Source organism: Takifugu flavidus, chromosome 14 (assembly GCF_003711565.1).
Source record: "Takifugu flavidus isolate HTHZ2018 chromosome 14, ASM371156v2, whole genome shotgun sequence".
In the NCBI taxonomy this organism is placed as follows: Eukaryota; Metazoa; Chordata; class Actinopteri; order Tetraodontiformes; family Tetraodontidae; genus Takifugu; species Takifugu flavidus.
In genome coordinates, this window is record NC_079533.1 from 2,022,434 (window position 1) to 2,034,510 (window position 12,077).

Sequence of the window (12,077 nt, forward strand, 5' to 3'; positions counted from 1 at the left end):
AGCTGTTTAAAATGGTTCTAATTCAGTTGAAAAAACATTGATAGCTTCCTTTTTTTTTTTTCTAACCCAGCGTTATAATTAGACATAAATTTGGGGCCAGTAATTATGTACGCTGACTCGTGATAGATCCGGTGTCCCTAACTGGTGGAGCTGGACAGGTTGAAAGCATCTGTTATGCGTTCTGCAAGACAAATGCCTCCAGTTTATCTGCCCCAGTGTCCAAGCTAGCAGAGCCTCTTGAGAACAGGAAGCTAAAGTTTGGTGGAGGGATGTTACCACTCAAATCAGCCTGTGGTTCAGTATTAGAAGCTGAAACCTTTGTACCCTGATCAAATATTTACCCAAAGTGATGATCAAACGGCGAGCAAACGTCTTCACGGGCAGATTTTTGCTTCCTTTCTCACGCGCCAGTAATGGAACGACATTTCTGAACGCCGAAAGCTTGAAACGTGATGCCTTTTTTTACATGCTGAGGTCTTCTGCTCTTGCGAAACAGTGTTAGGGAATAATATTTTTCTTTAATGCTGCATCATTATACTGAAATCATGTCCCCAGTATTCAGTCGTGTTGTTTCTTCTCGCAACGTCACCTCTTCTTCACTGCTTTCCCCCATGCAGTTGTTCGAAGGACAGGTTGCACCTTGTGGGTGATTTTACACTCTTCTATTCAGAATTTTCTTTTGGGAGCGTTGGTTTTTATTGATTGTTTGTGCCTGTGTGAGAGGAGAGGGAGCCAGCTCTGCAAGGCCTTGCACACACACACGCACACACACACACACGCACACACACACATAATCAGCCTTCACTGTGAAGTGTCTGAATGGAGCTCTTCACCTTTCCCCACCTTTTGAAAACTCACTGGTGCATGACTGTAATTCCAGTAGGTGGGTGGAGGGTTAATAAGGCTTCAGCGTGACGGTGAACTGTTTCCGCCCCCTTGTGGCAGGTTGGCCGCATTACACAACTGCAGCAAACTTCAACGTTACAGCAATCTGGACAGTATCATTCCGCCATATCCCATAATTTTCAGTTTCCGTCCCAGCCGTGCTGTCAGTCAGTCCAGCAAAAATGGCCGCGGTTGCTCTTTAGATGCTGTTATGTTATTATTTGAACCCTCTGTGGACAATTCTCAATGGATCCTTTGCAGTTCTACATAAGATTGTGTTGACTGACTTAAAGATAAAATCCAATGTGTTGTATGTATCTAATATGTTCTGGAGGATGGAGGCGGAGTGGTTCGTAATTGTTGCGAGCTCCATCTACCATCTGTCATCTTCCACTGGGGCCGTGATCCCGAGCACAGCGAAGCAGAAAAGCAGCCCCAGCTCTGCATTTTTGATTGAACACACACATTCTGACAGCGCACCAACATTTGCACACACACCCATAACCTACTAATGCAGTTTAATGCCTCAGTGGCTGCTGATGAGGGATGCTTCATCACTGGCGGTTGCCTGGGGGAGAGGCAATAGGTCACGGTAACACCCACGTCGCCCGGCACACAAAACATCAATCTGTAGCCCTTTTTACTATTTCATATCTGAGAGTAGAAAGCATCCACGTTGAAGGCTACATGACAATTTGGAACGTGCACGCCCGTGCGGTCCGTGCACTGCGAGGCGGCGCAGCTTCGTTTCTGTTTCCCCGGCAGACGATGTTGATGCTAAAGCGCCCGGATGGTTTAGCATCATCTGCTCAAGGCCACAAGCGCTGTGACACTGATTCTATCCGACTGGGGGAAAACTGGGGGGAGGTGGAAGTCAAGAAATGCATTATCCGATCAAAGTGAGACGTAGCGCCTCGCGAGCGCGGCGGGCTCGTGTCGTCGGAGTCCTGGATCCGTGTCAGAATCAATAACGCGCTGCTTCGTGATTAATGGCGCCCCAGGACATGGCTGGATTTCTTCCTCATTTTTAATTAAATTGTTCTCAAGATTCTGGTGACTGGCCATAAAGCTGCAGTTTTAGGCCCCCAGAGACGACCAACTACTCAATGGCTAACGGCCGGCGTTGAGACGCGCTGCAAGTGGATTCATTTATTGACCATCGGCAAAAAACCCCCCACAAAATCCTCTCTCTCTGGCTACTTTACCATTCCATCTTCACACCTATTCCATCTCTCCTCCAGTTCTTCCCTCTCTCTCTTCCCCAATATCTTGCTCTGTCCATCTTTTCATCCCTCCCCTTTTCTCATTTGTCAACCTCCCCCTCCACACACACCCACACACACACACGCGCTCAGGCTCAGGCTCATGTATGTGCTCCAGCAGCCAGCCAGCTGGCCGCTTCATTCATCACTCCCTCTGCCAAAGCGAAGGACTCGGTTTGGTTGACTCTCGCTTGCAGCAGAGGGAGAAGGCGAAGGCGACACACTAGCGGCGAGGCGAGCGCGGCTCAGTGTTGCGCGGCAACGCCATGACTGCTCACCTGAGCAAACAGCACAGCTGCTTTGCAGACCTCGATGGACAAGGGGACTATGGGAACCGCTCGCCCCATCAGCGCCACTGCCACCAGCGGCGGCGCCACCACCAGCACCATTACGGATCCGTTCCCGGGGGGGGCACCCTTCCTCGAAGAGGGGGGAAAACTTGGCATTTGGACCAAACGTCTGGGAGTTCTAGCCGATTGGCTGCAACGAGAGCTAAAGGGCGAAGCTGTGACCTGTGGCCCTCTGAGTGCGGCTGCATGCACAGCTGGCAGGAGCCCCGTCAGGTAAAACCCCACAACTTCATCTCCAGTTCAGTCCCTGATTGAATTAAAGCCAATTAGCTGCAGGATTTTCTTCCAAAACTCTCTGTTCGGATGGCGCCGCAACATCACTGCTCTGCCCCTCGCCCTCAGCTGGAGCTTACTTCCTTTTCCACCGTCTGCACAGGCTGTGAGAGCGACGCTGTAGATTTACACAAAAATATGTCCATTTGTTTTGTGATTAGTCGCAAATACTGACCTTCTGTTTGTAGCCATTATTTTGGGCTGTCTGAGACGTGATTGGTTAATTACTCAGCATAATCTCACTGGTCATTAGCACTGAAAATGGACACGTGGTCTGTGGGTCAGCTACCAATATCTTTCATTTTAATGACCTCAAAAAGCTCACAGCTATTTTATTATTAAAATGTCAGTGATATTTAACAAGTGCATTCATGTGCATTATCTAGTGATTGCAGCTTTCATTTGGATTTGTGTATTTTGGATTTGCACTGCGTCCGCGTGTCCAAGAACTTATTGTGGGTATATTTTTAGGATTATGTTGTTACACCGTGAATAAAGAGCCTGAAGTGAGTCCGTTTATCAGGGGCTGAGGCAGAGACAGTGCTTTGGGAGGAAACATATTCCACTAAGGCTGGTGTGCTGGTGAGATTTCTACATTTAAAGTTCGCCGCTGGCGTTACCTTCTGCAAATTCAGCTTCCTTTAACCAGATTCCCATTTCGTTGTCAGTGTTTAGCCGCCCTCCATGTTATCGCCGTTGCATTTGAGTAGATTTCCTGTTACTTGTGACTTCTGTCACTCTCGCCGCTGGAGTTGTTGACTATTTTTACACCCCGCGTCAGTGAATTATTGATCCAGCCATGTTCGCATGAAGTGTTCTCCATAGAAGTTCCTGAATAATTGAGGAACGCTCACCAAAAGCACACGACCGCACCAAAGCGGGAAAAGCCCCTCGGTTTGGGTCTCCTGCTGGGTCACCTGCAGGACCGTTCACTGTCATTTTCAAGTCATTTTGTCTGTTTCGGGGTGGCTGTGACATGAAAGTGACCTCTCGAAACAAAATGCGCAGATCTGCTCTGGTGGGTCTCCTTTGATTGAGGAACATTCGGAGTGAGCTGTGTAGGAGGGCATCTGGCCTGACGACAGCTGTGAGCTGACCTGATTAATACCGCTGTGCATCCAGCCTCGAGTTCCGCTCATCATTGCGTTTGTTCTCTGCGCCTGCATACTTGATAATCCAGCATTATTAGACGATGACATTATCACCAGTGTCATTCAGAGAGGGTGAAATCCTCTCAGCGCATCAAGTGCACGCTTGGAGGCAATGAATGATGTGGTAATCAAGGGATGCACGAACAAGAAGAAGAATAAGCTTCGGTGCGTTTGAGCATGCCATTTACTGTCCGTGCACAGTTGAGTGGTCATTCCAGTGGTGTGTGCACATACATGGATTCACACATCTTCTGAAATTCCCAGCAATGCTATCGTTCTTTACTTTCTTTTGTATATGCGTATTATCTTGTGTCCATTGTTTTCTTTTGAATCTTTAACTTGGTTAGCATGCTTATTAGACGGGAGTGGACGGGCTCAGGCTCTCGCCGATGCATCCAGCCGAGTGACCCAGCTGGCAAACACAACCCGCGCGAGGAGAATATACGGTTAGCTTAAGGGACGTCTAATCTGCCAGTATTTTATTGTGATATTGGCAGGAGACCGATTCGTCCGTTCCTAGTTAGCGTCCCTGAGCCCTGTTCATCGGATGAATTCCATGTTTGAACATGTTTATTCTAGTAGGGGTCATTGTGCTTAATAACCTTTGCTAACACGAGCCCCTGTAATGCTGTCTCGGACCGGGTCGGTAGGGCAGAAGCGTCCACCACTGCTCTTAAAAAACTGCAATCTTTGTGGTGAGTGAGGCGCTGAAAAATGGGCATTTTCACTCTAAATCGAATAAATCCATTTGTTCGCTGCCGGCGTCGGTGCTGTTTCTGCCGTTAAATGCTTTAAACCAATAATAACCTTTTGTAGAGTCCCGTGTGGGAGCAGGGGAACGTGCCAGCATCCAGCAAATGGAAATGTTTTAAATTGTTGATGATACAGGATCTACAAGCGTGTCCCCTGGAAACATTTATGGAAAATAGGGCAGAGCTCCGGCGTGCCTCTGCCACCACATCTCACTCTCTTCTCCTGCCTCCCTCCGACAGGCCAGCCCCGCCCCGATCATCGTCAACACAGACACGCTGGAGTCGCTTCCTTACGTGAGTTGGAATATTTGCTTCCTTTTTGCGGTTCCGTTCATGTCAGCTTTCAGATGGCGTGAGCGGCGTTCGTTAGCCAAACGAGGCGGTAGCGCTGCAATAAACCTCATTGTATCAGGATGCCTTGAAAACATATTGATCCATGTTCAACAGAGGTTATTTCTTAACCTCACGGCGAGTGTTATTGATCATTATTGTTGTTCATTATTGGATTTATCAAGGGACAGGCTGCAGTCATATTAATCCTTTCCAAGAAATGAGGAGACGGTTGCAGCAGATTTAGTTAGAACTGCTGATTTCCTCTGTCGTCCCATAGGTCATTTAGATGATTCACTTCCTGGTGGAAGCATCAGCGTTCCCTGGCTATTATGGGAACTATTCATAGAAGTTATCTTTGCTTCCTCTACTGTGGTACGACTGTGATGGAGGAAGTGGAACCAACCCGACAACCTTCCAGTCCAGACCATAATGTCATCAAGAGTGCTGACAACAGGAGGAAGAGCTGTTTATTGATCCATCTGCTGCCCAGGCTCATATCTGCTTAGTTCCACCTTTAGAATGCTGTTCAGAATGGGAAAACTGCAGCAGCAGCATCTAACTACACACTCCTCAATATTCTCGTCCTGCGTGTGAAGATGATTTTAAAGATGTGTTAAACAGTGTTAAAAAAATTGACTTGATTTATGTTGTGTGTGTCCTCAGGTGAATGGTACAGAAATTGAATATGAGTTTGAGGAAATCACTCTTGAGCGGGTGAGTATCTTTTTTGCGGCTAAAGAGCAAAAAACAAAATATCGTGAGGAACGTTGGTGTAACTACACACAATATGGGATTTTCTTTCCCAGAAGAATCCTATAGCTCGAATATATAGATAGAACATTTACTGCTGGACTCAGTGTGAAACATTGAAGAGGTATTTTGAAGACCTGTGGCTCATTTTCATACCACACTGGTGTGAAAGCACTGAAATGACTCATTCAACAGTTACAGCCCTGACTAACACCAGCTGCTACAGCAGGGAACATAGCTGATCAAACTCCAAACATCCCATCCTCCAGGACATGTTTGCGCTGTCACCGGTAGCAGCAGTGCACGGCTGTAACGGGAGGATTCTAATGAGCCGTCAAGCACGTCTGAGGGTTGCGTGGCTCCGCCCGGTTCCTCAAACTCGCTGATGGGAAGAACAGTGAACCTCTGGGTGTAAATTTAATAACCCAACTCACTCACGTCACGTTGGAGTACGACAACCAAGTCGACGTGGTGGCACAAACGCATTCAGAACAACATTAGGAGCCCCCAGGGCTCCATTGTGGCTACAGAGGGATGACGTTTATTAAATAAGATTTCTCTCCCCCATATTTACCATGAGTTGAGCGTCATATCTGATCTGATGTTCCAGGCCCTGCAGGTTGGGCTGTAATCAAAGCAGGATGCTCTTCCCAGAAGTGAAGCTCGATTTTGACTTTGTGTGCTGGCATCCAGGAAGCTTTTATTTGCACAGCTTGTAAAATGCAGCTCACGCTCCGAAAGACACGGCGTGAGCCCGCCGCCTCTCTAAATACACGATGAGGAAGTAATAATGAAACGTTTGGAGAGAAGACATGAGCAGGACGGCTCGGGGTCTCTTCGCAACTTTACCGTGACGTTGCTGGAACTGCTCACAGACTTTGGTGGCAACGTGCAGAATCTGACAGAAGAAGTAAAAAAAAAAAATAAGAATACAACATTAATGAGAGATGAACACATTGAAAACACAACATGAGCAGCGCACAGCTGCAGGCGCTGCACTCATTTGAACTGTGTACGTTTTATTTTCTTGCTTTTTATAATAAAACAATGTAATAAATGCTTGGTAGTAAATTCTGCTCCTGACTGTTTTGGTGGCTGCAGGGAAACTCCGGGTTGGGCTTCAGCATAGCCGGAGGAACGGATAATCCACATATTGGTGATGACCCTGGAATTTTTATTACCAAAATTATCCCTGGAGGAGCTGCAGCAGAGGATGGACGCCTCAGGTCTGTCAATAACACACATTTAATGTGGCGGATTAACTAAAACGCTTGTGATCGCGCACATTTCAGGTTCCCTGTCTGGCCTGCTGCCTCCACGAGACATGTCTAAACACCGACCTCTGACCTTTGACTAAATTGCACTCATCTAATGGCATATTTAGGTGTATAAAAAGTAAAAAGTAACCGTTTCATATTAGTTTTAAATTAACAAACGTGCTTTATTTAGCCTGTGACTCTAGTATAGTCCCGCCCACAGCGTGTGTGTGTTGGTTTCATTCTCCTTTATCCTGCGTTACAATTGAAGTCATAATAATCTATAGCATAAAAAACACCAACAACAAACATCCGGACGTGTTTAACGAGGAGTAAAAGCGTTGGAAGTGTCGCTGTGTGAGTGTAGTTATGAGCGTGATGCTTTAGTTTGGGGTTATTTCCTCCTCTTTGTCAGGACTGTCAGCTCTCAGCATGGTGCATGCACACTAAGTGTGATCATACTTAGCTCAGCTGATGGTCCCTCACTCTAAGGTCGGCAGCAGGAAGTCTAAACACCATGTAGGGAATCTAGGAAGGAGGATTTATTTTGTTGGTTACATTGTCCTAACCTCAGTTTGATATTGCTGCTCTGGGAAAGGATCTGGCTTAATGTCCCACCAAGTAACTATGAAATCCTGGGAAATTCCTGTAGATGTATTATTCTTTTGATTTCCTCTTAATGTTTGCATTGGGGCTGCACAGTGGTGCAGTAGATTGCGCCGTCACTCCTGGTCTTCTGGATCTTCTGGGCTTTTCTGTCTGGGGAGATTGTTAGATTGAGTAATTGATCGATTGTCTCTCTGTTCTAAAGCAATTTTAATGGATCGTAGATGTGAGTGGTCATTTGGAGGAGGAGAGGGGGAGAAAGAGGAGTGCTGTGAGGAGAGCAGGTGCTCGAGGAAGAGCTGTGTCTTCTAGAGCTTTTGGAAGGAACGCAGGGATGTTCCTGCTCTGACAGAGTTCACCGCTGAGGAACGAGGGTTGAGATCCGTCTGGAGCGCCGCGCCTGGACCCTCGAGGTAGATGGTTCAGACAAGATTGTTCAAGTAAGGGGCAGCAGATCCAGCTGCTACTCTGAAGGTCAGCATCAGGGACTTGAAGTTCATGGGGGCAGCTCCAGGTAGCCAGTGGAGCCCCATCGGCAGTGGGGTGTGGGCGTGGGCCTGCTTAGGCTGGTGTAGACCAGACATGCTCCATGTTCTGGACCATCTGAGGCAGCTTCACCACACACATCGGTGTGTTAGTGCTTTGGTATCACGAAAACACTTCTTTAAGTTCCTTCTCTAAGTTCTTCTCTTGGGTTGTCATCAGAGAAGGAACTTCATGGCCGAGCGTTAAACATTCCCCATTTCTGCACCCATATATACGACATTTATTTGCGTGGTGTGTGTGGATGTGTGTGTTGAGTCCCAGCTGGCCCCTGTTACATTGCCCCCTCCTCCTCCATCACCACCACCACCCCAGGAGAGATCTGTCCTTGATTTTTAGGTCGTGAATGTTTTTGTCAGCACCTCAAGGGATCTCAAACTGAGCTTTTAGCAGATTCTAACTTCAACACGTTTGCGTGCTTGCCCACATGGACACTGACTCAGAGTCCAACGTATAAACACAACCTTCCATCACGTACGGGTTTATTTTGCAAGTAAACGTGAATTTCTGACGACAACCGTTTTGTCCTACAGTCAAGTTTTTCATTAAATGTGTCCACCAGAAACAGGACTTTATAAACTGTACTAATTAAATACATATAAAATGGCTCAATCAAAAATTTTATGACTGCAGTTTTTCTTAGCACTATTATTTTTCAATTATTGTTGTTTTTCCAATTTTACCAAGAAGTAGAAGTTTGGGACCCCCGAAAAGTTAGTAGTTAGTTTGTACCAGCGCCCCCTTTTGGAAGTATCAATGGATGCAAACACTTTTTAAAGCAGCCAGTCTCCTCCTTACGAAATCCTTCCATGGAAAAGCCAACAGCCTGTTCCTCCTGAGGTACTCCAGCGTGGATTTTGAGGTGTGGTAGCTTCGGCCCCGCCTGAGGACATCAAGGATCTCCTTGGCTGTCAACGCCGGTTGACCATCAATGATGTGGGAAGGTGGGGGTAATTGACTGGGGGAAGAAGGGGGCTCTCCACCGCTGCACCAAGAGGGGGTGGAAGACCGGCTGGACCCTGAAGGTTGCCGGCAGCTTCAAGCGGACGGCGCTGCGGTTGATTTGTTCGATGGAATAGAGGCCCATGTAGCGTGGTGCCAGTGTTCCACCTGAGTCCACCTGAAAGGGGGAGGTCACAGGCGACAACCACACTGGCTTCCCCACTCAGTGGGGCAGGAATATGTTAGCTATACGACGGTTCCTCGCAGCGGTGCGTTCAAGGGCAGCTCGGCCATCCCACCAAACTCATCGGACTTGGCACAACTGAGCCTGGACCGATGGCATCACCACTTCTGCCTCCTGGCTGGGGAACAGCGGGGGCTTGACTCCATGAGTCACCATGACAACCCTGTGGCAGAGCTGACCAGGGAGTTGTGGGTGTATTCCACCCATGGCAGGTGAGTGGACCAGAAAGCCGGTAGAGATGATGCCACGCAGTGCAGGGAGGCCTCCAGTGCCCTGGTTCACCCATTCAGACTTGCCATTGGACTGGGGATGATACCCAGAGTTGAGACTGCAAATGGTACCGAAGGAATGATAAAAAGTCTTCCACACCTGGGAAGGGAATTTCAGATCCAAATGTCTTTGGAAAAATGCCGTGGAGGCGGAACACGTACTGGACTTGCAGAGGGAAGTTCAGGACGGGGAACAAGGTGCACAGCCTTAGAGAGCTGATCTACAATGGTGATTATGGTTGTCTCAGACGGGGGAAAGACGACGTCAACCACTATTCACGACCACGGGCGCGAGGGGTAGGCGGAGGTCACAGGAGTCTGGCTGAGGGGGGGTGATGTGAGGCCTTGTTGTGGGCACAGATGGAAGACAAGCAGCCAGCAACTGGAGCACCTCCGTGTTGAACGTACTCCCCGGGTTTGCTGGAGAACACCAAAATGTCATCTTTGTAGACAAAAGCAGATTTGTTCCACTCGTCACGTAAAGCATCGTTAGCTATCGTTAGTGAGCCCCAACGGCACGACGGGACCGATCTATGATGGGCGATCCAGCCGGACACGGACCCAGAATGCAAGACAGAAAACCAGGTGTCAAAGTCTGTTTTTGGGAGACTCTTAAAAGGATCTCGTCAGCAAGGCAACAACAACAAATGCTGTAAACTTGACGTAGATACCATGGAATCATCTGGCACCAGAGGGAAGCCACGTTCGGTCCTCGCAAATGGTCTGTTTTTATAGCACTTTTATGGTCATGATTACCCAGAATGTGTTGAATTGCAAGTCATCCATTCACACCCACACTCATATCATGGTGACTAACTTGCAGGATCCCACATGCTCACTAGGAATAACCAGTGGTAGACCAGACTTTCACCTGCCTCGGAGTTCTACTTGCACTAAAACCAGTCTGTTAAGTCTCTCGCAGCAGTTTTCCAGACTGAGATGACTTTAAATCATTTAAGCTTGTCCTCTTTTCTAATTGCTCCCTCACACAGCAATTTCTTGGAGACCTAAAAGTTGCCAAGTTGCCACCGATCATTGAATTGAAGAGTTGAATTTCACGTGTGTCTTCCAGAGTCAACGACTGTATTCTGCGGGTCAACGACACAGACGTGTCTGAGGTTTCTCACAGTAAAGCAGTGGAGGCCCTGAAGGTCGCCGGCTCCATTGTCCGGCTGTATGTTCGGCGCCGCAGGCCGATGCTAGAGACTATCATTGAGATCAAACTCATCAAGGGACCAAAAGGTGGGCCACACACACACACACACATGCACATACACAGGTTGACACGCTGGGTTTTATCCTTTTACCCTTTTACCCAGGACTGGGCTTCAGTATTGCTGGGGGTGTTGGGAACCAGCACATCCCTGGGGACAACAGCATATATGTTACCAAGATCATCGACGGCGGGGCGGCGCAGAAGGATGGTCGGCTCCAGATCGGAGACCGGCTGCTAATGGCAAGTATTTTAAAAAGAGGGGTTTTATTCAAAGATTTCATGAGTGTGAAAGTGGAAACCACGTTTTACTAAGCTGAGTTACGTGGAAGTGAACTTTATTCCTTTTATAGATGTATGTTTTACAGCAGTGGTCCCCAAACTACGGCCCGTGGGCCAGATACGGCCCGCCTCCACATTTGGTCCGGCCCCCTGGACAATACCAGAAAGCATTTTGATTTTTTTTCATATATGTGTATTTGTATTTGATAATAAAGTTGGAATTTAGAGACTGCTCATATGAGTCATTTAAGCAAGAGATTCTGCTCTGACAACTAAGCTGAACTTGGACCTGTTAAGATTGTGCACGGCACAACAGAAAGTTTATGTTCCATGGACTCTTTTTATGTAAAGAAACCAGAGAGGGTTATTTGATTGTGCCTTCTTGAAAACAATACATTTTTATGTTTAGGCACTCCTGCAATCCTCACACTTTTTCTGTTACAAACTGACCCCGGCCCCTTGTCAGAGAAGGGAAAAGTTATGTAGCCCTCACAGGAAAAAGTTTGGGGACCCCTGTTTTACAGTGTCAGATAAGTTCAAATGTGCTTTGACACGACTCCAAGGGACGTGGGTAAAGCTTTGGAAAGAGGAGCAGAGGGAGACAGAATCCCCGTGTCTATAGGGTTCATTAGTGGACTGCAGAGTTGGACATGAGATGATTAAAATGAGAGAGTGTAGCAAATTCTTCAGAGAATTCTTAAGAAAACCTGCTGTTTCTGTCTGTATTTAGCCTAAAGGTGTTGGCATTCAAAGGCTGGAAGTTTTTCATCGACAGTCCAAGTCAAATTTTCACACCCCAATAATTCATTGCAACAGAGAGGTCTCTGTGGAAGAGGACCTCCTTCTTGCTTAATCAGCATTTAATTCTATTACCTTCCTACTGCAAAGTTCTCACCAGAACGCCATCTGTCATAACCCCCGCCCCCCAACAGTCCCCCCCAGACCGTCAACATGTAGGATTTACCT

The 12,077-nt window shown here is 47.5% G+C and overlaps 1 protein-coding gene across 30 annotated transcripts in view; it reads left to right on the plus strand.

The window, feature by feature from the left end:
- Positions 1-12,077, plus strand: part of dlg2 (discs, large homolog 2 (Drosophila)) — a 62,502-nt gene that overhangs the window by 35,049 nt on the left and 15,376 nt on the right. For 29 of the 30 annotated variants that reach the window (XR_008953583.1, XR_008953582.1, XM_057053852.1 and 26 more), the window contains 5 exons: positions 4,914-4,967; positions 5,670-5,720; positions 6,858-6,982; positions 10,689-10,858; positions 10,936-11,072. Coding sequence is in view for 28 of the 30 variants with exons in the window: in XM_057053852.1 (XP_056909832.1) it covers positions 4,914-4,967; positions 5,670-5,720; positions 6,858-6,982; positions 10,689-10,858; positions 10,936-11,072 (537 nt within the window). In the remaining 2 variants the exon portion in view is untranslated. Of the gene's footprint in view, positions 1-2,313; positions 2,711-4,913; positions 4,968-5,669; positions 5,721-6,857; positions 6,983-10,688; positions 10,859-10,935; positions 11,073-12,077 lie in introns of those variants that run through there. The other variant, XM_057053877.1, reaches the window with a different exon arrangement.